The 19,698-nt window shown below is 41.4% G+C and overlaps 1 protein-coding gene across 3 annotated transcripts in view; it reads right to left on the bottom strand.

The window, feature by feature from the left end:
* Window positions 1-19,698, bottom strand: part of LOC126215256 (uncharacterized) — a 135,120-nt gene that overhangs the window by 82,214 nt on the left and 33,208 nt on the right. For all 3 annotated transcript variants that reach the window (XM_049941932.1, XM_049941934.1, XM_049941933.1), the window contains exon 3: window positions 16,106-16,307. In XM_049941932.1, coding sequence (XP_049797889.1) covers window positions 16,106-16,307 — 202 coding nt within the window. The remainder of the gene's footprint in view (window positions 1-16,105; window positions 16,308-19,698) is intronic.

Here is a 19,698-nt window from a genome sequence, read left to right as displayed (position 1 = left end):
TCTGATGCCTGGGCAACCGTATTGGTGTGGAAGGCCTCCTGCCCGACGAGCAATTTGGATTCCGGAAGGGTCATTCCATCACGCAACAACTACTGTGGCTAATAGAGGAAGCATTCTATGCCCTGGATCGACGCGACTATTTCGGAGCATTTCTGCTCGACGTGTCTCGTGCATTTGATTCAGTGTGGGACAAAGGTCTCCTCTATACACTGTTTACATTGGGGATTCCTGTGTCACACGTGAAGCTCCTGCAGAGCTATCTCATGGGTCGCATGTTTCAAGTACGGGCAGACGGCAGAATTTCCACAGAACACCGAATCCTCGCCTGAGTCCACAAGGTTCAGTCCTGGGTCCACTGCTATACTCACTGTACACTGCCAACCTTCCGCACATAGATCGGGTGCAACTTGCCCTGTACGTGTGAGCCGTGGTAAAATTTACTGTTTTGAAGAGCACGCCACTGCGCGAAGTGTAAAGCAGTCGCCTTCTGTTTCTGGCGGTGGTGCCGCTGTGGCAATCGCAGCTTTGGTGTCTCCCTCTGGTGGGAAAGGGGAAAAGTTGCCTGTTCGTGTGCATTTAAGGGGCGCTATGAGCTCAGCAAGGGGTCAGTCTGTCAGTCTCGGCAAGTCTAGTCAGTTGGTCAGCCGGGTCAGTGTGGGGCAGTCAGTGTCTGTCTGTCGTCCGGAGTGCTAGTATGTGTTAGGCTGCCAGTCTGTTCGAGTTGCTCGGGCAATGGTCATTGACTGTTGGATCGATAGGTTGGTTGGTTGCGCACTGGGACACAAGATTACTTGTCTGTCTGGAGCATTGGCGCATGTGAGGTCCCCACATGAGTCCAGTGGGCCGTGCCATAGAGCGAGGGATAGTGGCTTCGCGGCTGACACGAGAGCAACAGGAGTCAACCGATGACGTCGGTCTGGCCGGGGTGAGCAGCGACGCCGTGAGACGGGAGATCAGTGCGCCTTCCTGCGTCCGTTGAAGCGGCTGGCAGCGGACGGTTCGGGAGAGCATTTTGGGGGTGCTGTGCCTGATCTTTGCCAGAAATCGCAGGTACTAGAAGTTAAATGACTGGTGATATGTTGTTTCAGTTACTTGTTAAATTCTAATTTTTTCTCGGTCAGTATCTCATCCGCATTTGTTAGGCAGTTAGTGTCTGTTTGTCTGTCTGTCTGCCATACGTTAACAGCTGCCTCTGTCATGTTTGTCGGATTCAGTGTTAATGAATTTCTTGCTTAAGGTGTAAAGGCCGAATTTCTGACATATGTTTTTATCTTGCCTATCATCTTGAGAGGTGGTGTATGTTTAATGTAGAGCATGTTTGTACATTTTATGTAAGACTGCATTTCATGGGTTTTTATTTAAATGATCATTTTAGTATATAAAGTGCCACCCTTCCACCATAAGAGTTCTTTTAAAAACAAGTTACACTTTCGGTGGCAAATAATTTTTAATGCGAGTGTTTTGTACCATTTCCATCCCTCTTACGGAGCGCATAGTTTATGTGTTTTTGTGAGTTGTTAAAATTTTTAGTTTAAAGTAATCTGGTCTGTTGCAGATTTGCGCCAGTGTAGTCTTTCAGAGGTGGTTGTGAGCGGTTGTAACTACGGCCGTAGGCCGTGTTAAAAGGGAGTGGCAAGGTTCTCAGCCTGAAAGCTCATACTGTAAATAAAAAAAAAAAAAAAATAAAAAAAAAATAAAAAAAAAAATAAAAAAAAAAAAAAAATTGCAAGTCGTCGTCATAGCTCTCAGAAACGTGCCGGCTGACCTCCAAGAGGCAACTATGTGGAAGACCACTCCCTTGGAGCTCAACTGTCAAATACTTGGGCGCCACACTTGACAAGAGACTAACGTGACACCCACACATTGAAGAAATTTGGAAGAAGGTAATGGGACGAATGACCCGAATTCTTCACTTCTGGATCGCCTCCCTCATACGACCAGTGGTGGAATATGCCGCTGTCGTACGGGGAAAAACAGTACCGACAAACTTAGCCGTGAGGTGCATGAATTTCACTGCAGTGGACAACTTTTAATGGTCAATTCTCTGGCGTTTTCAATCAGTCAGGAGGCTGAAAATGCATGCAGGACACAACACCAGTAGGGAGTGTCCACTGCAGTGAACTGAGTGCATTTTCAGCCTCAGGACCATTAATAGCTGTCCACTGTAGTGGATGCTATGCGCCACAGGGTTAAAAAGGATACAAGTGGTGCAAAATAGAGTGCTGAAATGGGCACTCCATCTTCCACCGGATTTCTCGAATGAAGAACTAAATGAAACAATGGACGTCCAAGGACCGTGCAATCGCACAGACGAGATGGCAGAAAAGCTCTACATCACTGGCGAATCCTCGCAGAACGTAAAGATCCAAGAATTCAGCAGTCGTGAAGAGTGGAGGGCGCATCTGCACTGGCCACACCATCTTTGCCAGGTACACTGACTAAGAACAATTCTCTCAAGAAAAAACGTACACCAAAAAACACAGAAAACCAAACGCATGGAAACTAAAGGGTACACACAAAGGACACTTATGGAAGGAATAGCCTTACAAATGCTGAAACACAGAACATAGAGTTTCAACGAATGGTAGTGTAACGAGCCGAGTTGGAGTCTAGCCGTTCTACAAATGCTACAGCTGTGACTTAGGACTTTTATAATTTCACTTATCTTAGGCATTGTATATAAATAAGAGATTGCTTATGCTTCACGTTGCCCTTTGCTTGTGACATCACATTGTACATTTCTCAAAAGTAAGTATTGTCATTAATCTTACAGTAATAAACTTCATTAATACCATTTGCTTCAATTGTTGCCTAGCGATCCGAGAGGCAGGTTTCCTAGGCACCCCTATATTAGATGAGTGGGCCGGACACAACAGTATGTTACAACATCACTTTGCTTCGTACTGTACATTGGAGTATCTACTCGAATTTCATTTTTTCGTCACTTGAGTCCTAGTTTATTATTTAAACTTCACAGATTCATAAAAAGAGCTACAAATAAATTTTAACATTTCACCTTACAAATTTATATTTTAACCCTAATATTAAGAATGTGATGATGTGACTGGCTGATTATATAACGAGTAATGTGCTCTCAATTTGTGTTCTGATTGTCTGAAGAGATTATGTATCCTGTACTCAGATAGTGTAACAAAAGCACACTGCACAGCGCAATCTCGATTTCACAGTATCTGAAACTATTGTGCCCTATTCGATAGAGTTCATATTTATACTTGATTATTGCAAAAATACCCAGTTTCAACACTCCAGTGCATTAAAGACCTATCCAAGAAATTTCCTTTTTTCCAAGGCTTTTTGTGCTACAATGCTTGCAAGTGCAATACTGATATATAAAAATTCTACCTTTTGTATAGGCTAGGTACATATACAGTAGAATTATTTAATATAACTACTGAAAATGTGTGTGTGTGTGTGTGTCTTTTTTTTTTATTCCCTGACTTTTGCTCCCCTATTATGATCTGCATTCAACTTGTTGATTTCTTATTTACTTCCAAAGCAGAATATACAACCCAGGTGTGATGATGCCAATACTGTAATAAAAATAAACAAAGCAATTACTTGACTTGTGCAGAAGATGTATTACGATAAATGCTGAAATTTCACTCATTGCTTTTGTGTGCTTCACATTCCTTTTCTAACAAGTTGGCCCCCCCCCCCTCCCTCCCCCCCCCCCCCCCTCTCTCTCTCTCTCTCTCTCTCTCTCTCTTTCACACACACACACACACACACACACACACACACACGCTTTTTCTTCTCTATTTTGCAAAACATCCTGTCTGACCAAGAGTGGAATATTTCACAAAAATTTTGCTTTTGAATAAAACACTAAACTGTTTCTTCATATTGCATAGTACCACATAAGAATTATATTTCAGTTTAAAGCAAAGTGGCCACAAATTACACAGATGTGGTCTGTCAGAAATGTATGAACAGCAAAGAAGTCTAATGTGTATCTCTTTTCTGAGGTTCACAATTGTCAAAAGAAATGGCCATTTTTTTTTTTTTTGAGCTGTGGAATTAAATAGCCTTTTATGTGTATCAGTTACATGAAATAACACGCATCTTGCAATGTACCAGTAACATATATAACATTTCTTTGAAGTGCAACCAGAACACCACAGTATGTCAAAGTATTCATACAACAAAAACTTTTTTCCTTGTAGTATATTTTCCTTTCCACTTGCAGCAACAACAGTAATTTATACTGCTATTACAAATAAACAAATGGTGAAAATGCAACAAATAGGTATAATACTAAAAGTTTTGAGCTCTGCAGAAAGCATAAACAAACACTGGTATCCTGAGATCATGTGACAATCACAGATTAATGTTGATAATGTACGAAAACACAGATTGCTCCTTACCATAAAGAAGACACAGCAAGTTGCAGACAGGCAGGTTAATGTTGACAAAAAGCACAGTACACAATGCTCACTCCTGAGATATTTCTATGCTATAGCTTAGGCCTGTATTTATCGGAGGACACAGTTTCATTGCAATGACATCATGCACAGTCTATGTTACCTATGGTCTACAATTCAAAGCATACAACACATGATGATGTCAGCCAATAGCAACATCACTGCTGAGTAGCAGGAACACACAAATAGGAAAAGTTCATGGTTTAAATCAATATACAGGGTGTTTCAAAAAGGATATAAGTATCTTGAATGCATTTATTTATTAAACTTTAAGACATACAAATATGAAACTTTACACACATATCTACGAATCTCTCAAGTTCAGATTACAGATGTTCAATATGCCCTCCATCAGCAGCACAAACAATATCACATCGATACGCAAATTCCTCCCATACTCGGGCAACCATGTCATTCGTCACTTATGTATGGCAGTACGGATCCGGTTCTTCAATTGCTCCAGGTTCTGTCGGAGTGGTGGTACATAAACATAGTCTTTAACGAAACTCCACAGGAAGAAGTCAGAGGGTGCCAAATCTGGTGACTGAGGATCCCATCTTGTTGAAAAATGAAGTTGTCTCATGCAACCTTGGGGGGGGGGGGGGGGGAGGGGGAAGTTTTGTAACATAGCGAGATACTGCTGACTGTTAACTATGTTTCCATCAAAGAAGAATGGGCGGAAGCAGGTGATTGGGATATCGCACAAAACACATTGACTTTAGGTGAATCTCGTACATGTTCAATGGCTGCATGTGGGTTCTATAGGCCCCAAATTCGAACATTATATTTATTTACCTGACCGCTAACATGGAAAGTCGCTTCATCACTAAACACAATGTGTTGTGCGAAAGTGTTATCATTGTCAATAGCATCAAGAATCTCGTTACAAAATGCCACACGTTTGCGTTCGTCATCAGGACGCAGAGCTTGTAACAGCTGTAACTTGTACGGCTTCATAACCAACCGACGTCTCAAACCACGCCAAACTGTTGTTGTAGGCAGTTTAAACTCCCGACTGGCACGAGGAGTTGATTTTGAAGGACTACGTTGGAAAGCAGTTTGAATTCGTGCAACATTTTCTTCAGGAAGACGAGGGCCGTCAGGACTCTTTCCTTTACATACACGTCCTGTATCTAGAAACTGTTGATACCATCTGCAAATGTTCCACTCATTCGGAAGATCGATTTGGTACCTTAACCTGAAACGTCTTTACACTGTATTCACGTAATTGCACTTCGCAAACTTGAGAACACAAAATGATTTCTGCTGCGGAGCAGCCATTTTAAACATATGATGGTTACTAAGCAATACAGAAGACAACTGACATCTAGTGGCTATTAATATAAATTACACTATGTATTCGATTCTCCAATAGCCGAGCCGAGGCGCAGCGAGCAATAGTTTGGACAAAATAATACTAAGTGATATGTACATTCTTTTTGAAACACCCTATACATAGATTAGCTACAAGAAAAGCTAAGTGTTCACATATAATATTGTCTCCCCCCCCAGATGTTATGCTTTAAGATGCACTGAATGCAAATTTGGCAGTAAAATTTTAAATGATAACATGTCTGATCGTCTGGGCCCAAAATTTTTTTAGGTGGCTGGTCCTCAAGCTGTTAAGTTTTGAATGTGAGTCAAATGCCCTGTGATTGAAAAAATTTATCGCATGTTCTCACACGTAAAATAATTCATCTTGCATAAATGGAAATCTACTTTGAAAGTAACATTCTTCAAATCACCATGCGTAATATTTTCCTGCAGGCTGTTAGAAATAGGTTTATTTGAGCAATTGCCAGAGTGTGTTGCTGTGCATGCGCAGCTACGATGAAGCCTGTGCTCTGTGTTTGCTCTGCTCGTACACCTTCTGTCTCATTTCCATCCGGAATTTCATGTGACCACGTGCAGCAGTGCGACATGTTATCCGGAGAGGACATTAGGGCAATTGTTTTATCATATCCTGCCCAGATAAGGAATGCAAAATTAGAAAGAAGTCCTTGGCGCAATACTTGTTTCAGAACTAGACCCTACAACTCCAAGTACCCTAATGTTTTGCTATGTGGCGACTAACATTTTTTATTCATACTCTGCAATTCTACGAGCACGCGTTGAAAAGTTCACAGAATAGAATAGGGAAAAAGTACTTACGTCACCAAAACCTTTTTTTATTTTTCAATGGAGTCTCCTTGTAGATTAATACACTTGGTCCAATGATGTTCCAGTGCCTTGATCCCATCTCGAAAATGAGTTTCCTCCAGGCCTGCTAAATAGTTGTCAACTCTGGCTATCAGGTCTTTGTTTGCAGTGAATTTTTGTCCACCAAGAAAAATTTTCAGTTTTGGGAGGAGATGGAAGTCTGGTGGAGCCATACCAGGTGAATAAGGTGGGTGTGGCAACAATTCACACCTTAGTTCAGGGGCGGGCAGGAATCCTGCACATGTGCGGTGCACTTGCACGTGCATAGTTAACATGTGTTCTGCGTGCACAAAGGGGCAAGCTGGCCACCCGCTTATCTCCCCTCCCCACCATACCTTCTGTCCGCTCCTTCATCTGTAATGCGTTTTGTTTCCTGGCCTGCTTTATTGAATGAAGGAATAAGATTAGTAGGAGTGCTTGAAAGAAATCATGGTTTGAAAGAGTACCTATTACCTATGATACGTTTTATTTAATTATCACAGGTGGAGTTTACAATATCTGGAACAAAATTTCTACATACAGACAAACGCAAACAGTTACATAAATTTTCATCACTGATGTTTGCTCTTAACCGAGACTTACTAATTCAGCAAATGGTTTTCCAGCTCTTGCTATATTAAGCGCAATCTTATAACTTGCAAGTACCGCTGGGCTATTATTGTTGTCGTCCTGAAAAATTGAAAACAGTGCTCCATAAAATGTTAAATCAGAGACATGACTAAAGAAAGTCTCAGATCTCTCGTGACAACAGCAACTACAACAGATTCATCTAGTATCGTCAGATCGCTCTTCTTAAGCTCAGTCAATTTCCCCATCCGCTCAGAATCTGACAATAAACTGTACTCGTCCTTGTGAAATTTATTATAATGGCCTCCAATACTAAACTTCCGCTGACCAGCGAGAATACTGCCACATAGCAAACATTTCGAATTTTCACGTTTTTGCAGAAAGAAAAAATGATTCTCCCATTACTTTTTAAAAGATAGCAAATCTCCACTTCACTGTTTCCTTGTTTCACTCTGCATTTTCCAGTTCTTGAAATACAACGTTCACTACATAGTGCTCGCTTCGCATCAACGTCCTCAGCAGTAGCCTGGCACTACACTGCCGCAACCTACCGACTGTCGCCACTGCCCCGGTCGACGATTGCACGCAAGCAGCACACGTGCAGCGCTGTGTGCTCATGAGCCACATGCAACGTTTGCCCGCCCCTGCCTTAGTTCCTCTAATTTTGCCATGGGGATGGCACATGTGTGTAGGCGTGCATTGTCTTGATGGTAGATGACTTTCTTCCTTGCTAAACCTACCATTTTTGGTGTATCTTTTGTTGCAATTTGGCCAGGAAGTTAGCATAGTATTCTTCAGTAATTGTTTGCCCAGTGGGGGGAGAATGTACAAACAGAACCCCCTTCGTATTCCAGAACACTGATGCCATCACCCTTCCCGCAAAAGGAATTGTCTTTGATTTCTTCAGTGGCGGAGAATCAGCATGTTTCCGCTGCTTTGACTGTTGTTTTGTCTCTGGGGTATAGTAGTCACAAATTGATGCAAAAAAATCTTGTCCATATCTCCTAAAACGGGCCAAACATTGTTCCGATACGCCCATTCTCGTGCGTTTTTGATCCAGCACCAAGAGTTGTGGCACCCATCTTGCAGATAATTTTTTTTCATTTCTAATTCTTCAGTTACAATGTGATATTTGCTTTCAGATGACATCTGGTAAGTATGGACAATTTGACGCACTTTCAATTTGCAATTCTCCGTGACCATTTTGTGCACCTTTGCAATGATTTCTGGAGTAGTGACACATCTTGGCCATCCGCTGCGCAGAGCATCATCTAAGCTCTCCCAACCAAATTTAAATTCATTTGTCCATTTGACAACAGTTGAATATGAAGGAGCAGAGTCCCCCAGTGTATTCAGTAAATTGGCATGAATGTCCTTTGCTTTCATACGTTTCTTGACGAAGTACTTAATCACTCTTCAAATCTTGATTTTTTCCATCCTCACAAATCACTACAAGGGAACAACAACAGAGCCATGTCACCGACACAGCTCTTCCAAAAGCACTGACGTGGCACGTACTTACAGGTAACAGTCCAATGGATATCACATGAACAACTCTTTGTGCTAGTGCTGACCTCTCATGGTGACAGAGAACTTTTCAAACCACTCTCGTATTATGTAACATTTCCAATCAAATTTACATCCACACAGCACTAAAAAAAGCTAGCAAGGAGGAATGTAAATTTCTTGCGAAAATAAAAAAATCATTTAATTGTATAAGCCAGAAGTAAGAACAGTAAGCTTTCCATGACTTAAACTGTATAAAAATTAGCAAGGTTACTTATGACACCATGAAGCTGTGTAACTGGCAGTTTACATTCTTCTCCAAGAGTAAATATAAAGCCTTGTGGGGAATTACAATAATAAAACACAGTTTGCTCCCAGTCTATAATTTATTCAAGAACAGCATTCTATAAATTTAAGACGAAAACAACACAAATTAAAAAATAACATCAAACCAAGAGGAGGTATCAGGCAAGTGTCAAAATGTGTCTTGTGATCGAAAAACATTGTGTTTTATGCAAGGCAGACGTGTAAGATTCTGCTAAGCTTTTCAGTGCAGTTTTTGGGAATCCATTTTTCTTGGAGTACCATTACTATATTATCATGTTTTGTTCTTTATTACATCATAATGCATTACATGGCAGATGAAGAAAATGTGCACTTGGAATACAGTGAAATTAGCTAATAGTGTGGAATGAAAACATTTGACTGAAATAAACTTACTGCCTCTGCAGAGAAGATTATAAAAGCCAAATTTCTCTAGAAAACTGCCAAAAAAACTTCATTGTTCTCCAAAGCGATTATTGTTTCACTGCCAATAACGTGAAATAAAATAAAAATCAGAAAACAAACTAAACATATCTCAGTCTTCTGTAATTATGTGAATGTATTTTAATCCATTTGATAGCTCCCAGCCATAGAAACCTGTTTTGTTTTCATTTGATGTGAGAGCTGTAAATCAAGAGAGAACAGCAAAATCACGAAACATAAACGTGGGTCACGTGGAAACTTCTCCCCATTATGACTGACTACTCTGTGCATGTGCGAATCTGGCACCTTGGGTGCACCAGAAAGTTTTTCCGGGCAGCATCTGGCTACTTGCTGCTACTGTTCATACTTCTAACAGCCACACTCCAAGTAGCGAGAAGCGGGAGAAGGCACTGCTGATGTGCGAGTTGAGCTCTGCGCGTGTGCCTACTGGCAACTGCTGAAATGAACCTAATTTAGCAGCTGTGATGCCACACTCATCAAAAGCAGTTGTTCTTATGAAGTATTGTATAGCCTTCGTCCCAGAGCTTTTGACCATTTTCCTGTCGGCAGACGCTTGTGCGGGCACAGTGTGTATACAGGGACAAGGAAAAAAAATTCCCGGATTTTTCCCAGATTTCCCGGTTGAAAATACACTCTCTCCCGGGTGAACATACACTTTTCCCGTGTTAAGTGATAGTGTACTTTTCCTCGGTACTGTAAAACTTATCAGTCCTTTGAATGTTTATGGTTTTATATGCTGACGTAGAATTTCCCGGCACTTTAGAAAACGTAACCAAGGGGAAAAAAAAAACACGTTTTGGAAAGATCTTCGATGTGCAGCAACATGTACGCTGCATATTTTCGTGTTATGAAGGTATAAATTCAAATTCCACCATACACCGCATGTTACTTCCCAAAGCATTGAAATCGGGATTGCGACATGCTTTTGTAAGCCAGTCATAGCTCATGTCACGTGATCTCGCCAGCCGAAGACAGCGTAGACACGTGATGTAGTCAGCCAATAGCGTGAAAACATAAATAGGAAAAGTTAATGGTTTAAGTTAATATACATAGTGTTGCTACAAGAAAAACAAAGCTTTCACATATAATCGTGGTCTCGAACATTTATAAGCTGCAAGAGACGCTAAGCTTCCACATATAATATTGATCTTTTTTGCGCGTGTTACACTTTCCGATATATGACACAAATGTGCCAGTAAAAATTTTTAATAACGACATAAATTTCTGATCTTCTGGGCTCGAAATTCTTCTAGATGGTCGTCCTCAAGGAGTTGATTTTTAATTGAGAGTCAAACGCTCTGTGATTTAAGGAATTCATCGTACATTCTTGCACACTGTTCATCTTGTGTAAAAGTAAATTTACTTTGAAAGTAACGCTTTTCAAACAACCATTCACAATATTTTCCCGTGACCTGTTAGAAACTGATTCATTTCAGCAGTTGCCAGAGAGCGCGAGATAACAGGCACCACTGCTCATGCGCAGCTACATTGACGCAGGAAGCTGGTATGTTCGTACATGTAAAACATTAAAAGATCTTGGACTACGTAACAAAAGAAACAAGACATCAGAGGATACTTCAAGAGTATCGGAATTTCGTGAACCATACTAAAACGCATAATTCGGCTTAAAGTGCACATTCGTATGTCCGAAATTGGATGTAAATTTTCTTGAGTACCAGTGCTGTCTGTCATGTCACGCTCATCGGAAGCAATTTGTTGTTAGGAAGCATTGCATAGTCTTCCTAAAGCCTTTGACACACTTTGTTGTTGGTAGACGCTTGTATGAGCACTATGTTTTGCTGTTGTATATGGCACATTTCCTTTGCGACTTAAGTTTTATTTTCGTTTTTTTCCCCCTCTCGTTCATGTTTCGTTGCTGCAGTATTATTCTGCAGAAGAGGGATACAGTAATATCCTTTGTTGGAGTATTGATTCTTACCAGTCAAAATCACAAAAATTTAACTGAAAACTACAACAATAATAGACTCCTGGAATTCTAAAAAATTCCTGGGTTTTTCCCGGTTTTCTACCAGATGAAAAAATTCCCGGGTTTTTCCCAGATCTCCTGGGTCATAGACACCTTGGGGCACTGTGTTTTATTGTTGTAAATGGCACATTTTCTTTGCACCTTAAGTTTTATATTGGTGTTTTTCTATCCATTATGTTTTATTGCTGCAGTATTATTCTGCATTAGCGGGCTAAAGTAAAATTCTTTGTTAAGGGTATAAGTTCTTACCAGTCAAATTACAAAAATTTAACTCAAAACTGAAACAATGAAAAATTCCCAATTTTTCCTGGTTTTCTCCTGGAGGAAAAGATTCTCATGTATTTCCTGGAATTTCCGGTTGTCCCTGGATATATACGAGGGGGGACCCAAAAGAAACAGGACTCTGAGGGCGCTGCCACTCGTAGACATAGTGCAGGGTTCTCACACTAGATGGTGTTAGTAGAGACCTTCATGAAACAGCTGCGCAGACGGCATCAGTGTAGAGTTGAACGTGCAAGTGTGGTATTGTGTTTCTCTGACTGTTGGCGGGTTACCTCTGCGAAGTCGTTATGGCAACTTTAAAAGAACAAAGTGTGTGTGTGTGAAATTTTGTTTCCTGCTTAAAAAAAACTGCAATGGAGACACACCAAATGCTTCAGGAAGCATTCCAGGAGGAAGCTATGAGCCGCACACAGGTTTTCGAGTGGTTTGGGTGCTTTAAACGTGGTGAGATGTGTGCTGAAGACCAAGCTCATTCTAGACGCCCTTCAACACTGCAAAATGAGGAGAACATTGAAAAGGTCCGCCAAAAGATCAACGAGGATCGTCGCCAAACGATTGACCAAATTTCAGCAGAGACAGGAATCAGTTGGAGCTCGTGCCAGTGGATTTTGAGTGAGGATTTGCACATGAGACATGTTGCTGCTAAATTTGTTCCGTGCCTTCTCACACAGGAGGAAAAAACCATCCTCACGAATGTGTGTCAGGACTTGAAAACAGAGATTGCACGTGACCCAAACTTCTCGAACAAAGTCATTACAGGGGATGAGAGTTGGTGTTAGGGGTACGACCCAGAAACCAAGCAAGCGTCAAGCCAGTGGAGAACTCCCAACCCTCCCAGACCAAAAAAAGCAAGGCAAGTGAGGTCAAATGTGAAGACGATGATCATTGTCTTTTTTGATGTTCGTGGAACTGTGCATTGAGAATTCGTATCCCCTGGCCAGACTGTTAACCAGCACTTTTACTTGGATGTTTTAAGGCGTCTGCGAGAGGATGTGAGGAGGAAATGCCAGGAACTTTGGCGATCAGGTGACCGGTTTCTGCATCACGACAACGTTCCAGCACACACGACCTTACAAGTGACCCACTATTTGGCATCTCAGAGGTGGTCTGTTGTTCGCCACGCTCCGTATTCGCCGGACCTAGCCCCGTGTGACTTTTTCCTATTTCGACAAATGAAAAAAATGCTAAAAGGGGAGCGTTATGATGATGTGGAGGCGGTAAAAACAGCTTCGCAAAGGGCACTGGACAATATCAAACTTGAAGAGTTCCAAACGTGCTTCCAACAGTGGGAAAAGAGACTTGACAAGTGCATCGCATGTAATGGAGAGTATTTTGAAGGCGACTGAAGTAATTTTGTAAAAAGGTTCATGAATAAATTTTTTATGACAACAATCTGGTTTCTTTTGGGTCCCCCCTCGTACACCCTGCCAGTAGAAGCCAGAAGAGGAGACTGCTGCTTCGGCCAGGAGTGGGAAACGGTTCCCAAAGATAGCGCACCAGGAACCACAAGAGGTGGTGGTAAGTGGGAGAATTGATTCTGAAAAAACTGTGATAGTGGGAGTGACGGCTGTAGCTTTTTCATAACTGGACCTCATAGTGACAGCACGTACGCATTCGTACATTTTATGACAGCTGATCAACAGATTAATATTTCTGCAAATTTTTTCTTTCCTTTCTTTAAAACTGACCAAGCTGGTGAACTTGGAGGATCATGTTCTATGCAATTGACACACAAGGGTTGTCACTCACAAGAATTACTTTTGTAGAGTGAGCATCCGCAGTTACCACATTTTGGGTCGGCTGCACTGTAGACTGACATACGAGTATAGTGTAAGCATCGGAAGTTCCCATCAGTGGTGGGATACGAGATTAACTTTTTCGGGGACGACATTCCCGTCAAAGGCCTGTTCCTGTTGTATCATCCTCGGGACCTTTCTGAAAGCACCTGACAAACCGTACAACTCGCTGCTTGAGATTAGCCTGAACCTCCTCGTCTGTCTGTAGTGTAAGGCCTCAGTGGGTGACGATTCCTTGCACCGTATGCATTGGGCAACAGTCACTGGTTTGTCACCCAGGCCAACATGTGCCTCTAGAGTAGCACATTGTACAGCAGAGGCAGCTCGAATCAATAGCAATCTCCATTGTGCATTTTTCTCAATGTTTTAACTTCTAAAAATTTATCTTAAACGTGTTCCACAAAAACTAATGGCTTTGTCACAGTAAAAGTAAAAAAAAAAAAAAAAAAAAAAAAAACTTTGGTGATCATCTTACTCAAATGTTCATGTGTCACCAACAGGCAATATCTTCATACCTAATGCAGCTAATGTCAGAAAGATTCCACAATTTGCAAATAAATTTCATTAATTTAGTACAGTTGCAAGGTCACCACCAATGTGCTTTTTCCAGACATTGTTAAAAAAATGAAAAAAATTATTATTACTAGCCTCAATGGGCAAAATGGCAATTGTAATACTTATGAGAATTGTTCAATAAGTAACACCTCACTTCTTTTCTCAAAATATATTTATTGTTTAGATTTACGATTTGATTACAATACACATCAATATGTCTTGTCCAGGTCCTATTTTTCTACATAGTCTCCATCACATTCTATGACTGTATGCCAACATTGTGGAAGAGCGTGTATTCCCTGCTGGTAAAGGCTTGTCCTGTAGGCATAGCCATGTTTTCACTGTCTCTATCATTGCAAACGCACTTCCAATGTTGACCAACAGCTGTAGAGCCAATTGTCGAGTTATTATCCGCCGGTCGGCACGAATAATGGCGTCCGCACGATTCGGCACGTCTGGAGCACTGGCTGTGAGGACGTCCCGTGTGTGGCTGATCGTGGAGCTCTGTTTCTGCATTCTATAAGGCTGGCAATTCAGTAAGAGCACGCTGTTTATAGTGTGAGTCGTATGTAGACGCCATTTTGACGCTGTACTACGGTTCTACCATCTGGCAGAACGGTTCAAAACTTCACCAGCGCGCAGAACAAACATCAAATGTGAAGCTCCAACAAGGAGATTTGTCTATGTATAGTAATGGCTTTTTAAATAGATGTGGAGCATTTCTTATTGAATGCCCTCGTACATTGAATACATCTGTGTCCTCAAAATCGTGTGGCGAGAATCCAAGTGAAGCTGCGAGTGGTGGGGCCGAAGACAGTATGTCATATGGAAGTTTGAGTCAGTCCTGGAACAGTGCTCAGTTAAAACAACCAAGGAGGTGTAGTCACAGATGATTGCAGCACCGGAAAAGGAGGTGGTAGTGCAACAACTCTGGGTCCGTGTTTGCCACACACACACACTCACGAAAGAGAGAGAGAGAGAGAGAGAGAGAGAGAGAGTGAGAGAGAGTGAGAGAGAGAGAGAGAGAGAGAGTGAGTGTGTGGGGGGGGGGGGGGAGGGGGAGGAGAGAAGACTTCACTTCGTTGAGAAGATATATGATATCTTTCTGCAAAAAGTTACATTTTCTGCTCTATACTAACAATTTTTTTGTCCCCTCCCAACTGTGTCTGTCTCTGTAGGATACCAAATTTTACACAATTACTGCTCTAAAGAAGGCCTGATGCAAAATTTCACATCTTCTAAGAAGCAGGTAAAGGCTGTGTATGGTTGCCCTGTGTTGTGTACATAGTTCCACGTAGTCAGCGCGTACACAACTTTCCCACTAGAGCGCGCCCCGCTAAGCACAACAGCGCAGGCGCAGCGCTCGTCCGTCTCCGCACTACGAGATGGCGCTGCCTTAGAGACGGACCAAATTCTGCTTCCGCCGATCCGCGTATTAATATGTAATGCAGCCAATGAGGTTGCTGCTAACGTAGAACCTTTTCTCCTCGCGGATCACACTCGCGCAGTGATACTTGAACACGCAAGGTAAGTATCAGAGGTATGTGAGAATAAGATTAACATACTAAGACCAAAGGAACTTCAGATTGTCAATTGTAAACAGCATCCAGAATCAAGTTACGTAATGTCTGTGCTTTTTATTATTTTAATAAATGTGTGTGAAAATTAATCTAGTTCTGTTTAAAGTTGGTCACCGTCAATCTCCTACTCTAAGCATGCAAGTGGCATTTCTATCGTCTGACCTAACGGCAGAAGATAGACACGCCACGATAAGACCACGAGACATATTGCTGACACTCGCCTACTTCGCTAGAGCGACAAGTCAAATAATCTGATGGTGTGTGTACCGAAGGTCTTAACAGTACGCACACCACACCCTGTGTTACAACTAACGGGCTTGCTTAGCAGTGGATATTTAAAACAGTAAACAGTAAAAAAATAAATTAAAAAAGTATCCTCCAGAATAAAGACCAACACTTTAACCTATAGAATGTCAGACTCACCAAGTGGGTAAGCTTCTGGGTATGAGGCAGGCGGAGCTCCAACAGTTTGAGACATCTTGCGGAGAGCATATAGATGACGTGTGAGGTGACGCCTTGCCACAGGTGCACCTTACGCAAATACGGGGCATTCATGAAAGTCCGTATCACCTCCCGCTCATTCGTGCCACACCTACAGGAGTCCGAGTCACAGTGCTTTGATACCCTGCAACATGGTAATATACTGACAGTTCATTCCTGAATAATATCCCCAGCAAGTCAGAGAGAGAATCTGTCAAAACCCCACAGTAGCCTGTTTTAGTTACTATAATAAAAGTTATGTTTCACATGAAATCAGAAGCAAATAGATACGAAAGCTAAACAATAACGAAAAAAGGTGCAAAACTGATGGGATCAACTTTAACATTAACTTTAGGACATACTGGCTCCAATGATGGTAGAAAGGAAACATCATTTACAGTTGTTTTATTTTTTATACTTTTATTTCACCTCGCTAAATCGACACTGACAAGAGAACCTCCCCATCACACCCCCTCAGATTTAGTTATAAGTTGGCACAGTCGATAGGCCTTGAAAAACTGAACACAGATCAATCGAGGGAACAGGAAGAAGTTGTGTGGAACTATGAAAAAAATAAGCAAAATATACAAACTGAGTACTCCATGCTCAAGATAGGCAACATGAAGGAGATTGTGAGCTAAGGAGCGCCGTGGTCCTGTTGTTAGCATGAGCAGGTGCAAAATGAGAGGTCCTCGGTTCAAGTCTTCCCTCGACTGAAAATTTTAACTTTTTATTTTCAGTTTATGTGACAAACTCTTATGTTTTCATCACTTTTTTGGGAGTGATTATCACATCCACAAGAAAACCTAAATCGGGCAAGGTAGAAGAATCTTTTTAGTCATTCGCCAAGTGTACAAGTTAGGTGGGTCGACAACATATTCCTGTCATGTGACGCACATGCCGTCACCAGTGTCGTATAGAATATATCAACGGTTTTCCTGTGGAGGAATCGGTTGACATATGACCTTTCGATCAAATGTTTTCGGTTCTCATTGGAGAGGCACGTCCTTTCCTTTACTAATCGCACGGTTTTGGGGTGCGGTCGCAAAACACATACACTAAACTTATTACAGTCAACAGAGACATCAATGAACAAACGGACAGATCATAACTTTGTGAAAATAAAGAAAGTAAACTTTTTACTCAAGGGAATATTTGAACCAAGGACCTCTCGTTCCGGATCTGCTCACGCTAACCGCGGAACCACGGCGCTCCTGAGCTCACATTATCCTTAATGTTGTCTATCTTGCGCATGGACTACTCAGTTTGTGTATTTTGCTTATTTTTTCAAAGTTCCACACAACTTCTTCCTGTTTTCTCGATTGATCTGTGTTCAGTTTTTCAAGGCCTATCCACTGTGCCAACTTATAACTAAATCTGAGGGGGGTGCGATGGGGAGGTTCCCTTGTAAGTGTCTGTACAGACTGTGCCAGAGGACTGATGTGTATCCCTACATCTTCCTACGGATGAATGATACTTGCAACTGAAATTATAAAATGTCATAGATGAGAGCGGTGATATTGTGTGGTGTTGTCATCTTTATCTGCATATTGTGAATGCTACTGAAGGATGACACACATCTCCAATACGGAACAGTAATCGCAGGAACTTCCCGAAAGCAAATATCTGCTCAGATGTGGGAATATAAGTTCCTCGGAACACTGGCCTGCCTCGGAGATGCGCTGAGATCTGAAGTGTAGGAACAAACAATTGAAGGTTGTCAAGAAAAGAAAATTATAATCTTCATTCTTTCTGATTCCAAGTTTGGACATGATACACTCAAAAAACAAAAAATTGGAGAAACTATTCTTGAAAGCAATGTGGGAACAGAAAGATCGGAAGTCAGACAAGCACAAAAAGGCACGGCAGTGGAGAATCAGTGGTCAAGGAGAGCCAAATTATATTCAACGTCAACACGCTCAAGATAAGAAGCATTCCTTGTAATGTAGCTATGTTTCAGATGCAATCAAAAATGATATAGTGAAAAACTTTATAATCATAGTAATAAATACTGCTTGAATAGTAGTAGTAGAAAGAAAAAAAAATTAAGGGAAATTAGTGTTTAACTTCCTGTTGACAATGGCATCATTAGAGATGGGGCTTAAGTTCAGATAAATGTGCGAGTGTTTATTGCCTTTGTGCACTGGTAAAGTTTTTGGAGACTGTCCACCGAACCTTTCCTTTAGCTTTTTGGGCTTTTTCATAACACTCTTCTATGCATACGTTTTCACCTGCAAGAAGAGCAACTCCGGTTATAAATGTTATAATTTCAGTTTTAAGTTAAATACTGAAAGTGGGTTGCTGGCACCCACCTATGTTTCTGGGTTTACTGAATATGTGAGATGTGAACCTAAACCCAGTGGAGACACATTCCTGATGCTGAGACCATGTGTGGCAATGATCGTATATGTAACTGCACATTAAGGATAGGTTAATTTCACTGTTAATTTAGTCACAAGTGTCTGTATCCATGTTGAATAATTTTAGCTACAAAACAGAATAATATACATATATAAGAGAAGGAAAATTGCTACTCACCATATAACAAAGATGCTGAGACGCGATAGGCACAATAAAAAGATTCACACAATCATAGCTTTCAGCCATTAAGGCCTTTGTCAGCAGTACACACACACACACACACACACACACACACACACACGCACGCAAGTGCCACTTGCAGACACGTCTGCAGTCTCAGAGAGCTGAAACTACACAGCAGTGTAGTTTCCACTATATGTAGTGTCTCCACTATATGATGAGTAGCAACTTTCCTTCTCTCGTATTGTTACATTCCATCCTGGATTTTCCATTGGGTCCATTGATAGTGACCAGGCCAAATGTCTCACGAAATAAGCATCAAACGGAAAAACTACAAAGAACGAAACTCGTCTAGCTTGAAGGGGGAAACCAGATGGTGCTATGCTTGGCCTGCTAGATGGCGCTGCCATAGGTCAAACAGATATCAACTGCGTTTTTTAAAATAGGAACCCCCATTTTTTATTACATATTTGTGTAGTACATAAAGAAATATGAATGTTTTAGTTGGACAGCTTTTTTCGCTTTGTGATAGATAGCGCTGTAATAGTCACAAACGTATAAGTACGTGGTACCACATAACATTACGCCAGTGCAGACGGTATTTGCTTCGTGATACATTACCTGTGTTAAAAAGGACCATTTACCAATTGCGGAAAAGGTCGATATCGTGTTGATGTATGGCTATTGTGATCAAAATGCCCAATGGGCATGTGCTATGTATGCTGCTCGGTATCCTGGATATCATCCAAGTGTCTGGATCGTTAGCCAGATAGTTATGTCATTTAAGGGAACAGGAAGTGTTCAGCCACGTGTTAAACGTCAACCACGACCTGCAACAAATGATGATTACTAAGTAGGTGTTTTAGCTGCTGTTGCGGCTAATCCTCACAAAAAAGTGGTCCAACTAAAACATTCATATTTCTTTACGTACTACACGAATATGTAAAAAAAAAAATGGGGGTTCCTATGTAAAAAAAACGCAGCTGATGTCTGTT

This window comes from Schistocerca nitens, chromosome 12, assembly GCF_023898315.1.
Source record: "Schistocerca nitens isolate TAMUIC-IGC-003100 chromosome 12, iqSchNite1.1, whole genome shotgun sequence".
NCBI lineage: Eukaryota > Metazoa > Arthropoda > Insecta > Orthoptera > Acrididae > Schistocerca > Schistocerca nitens.
This window is presented reverse-complemented; position numbering and strand designations above follow the sequence as displayed.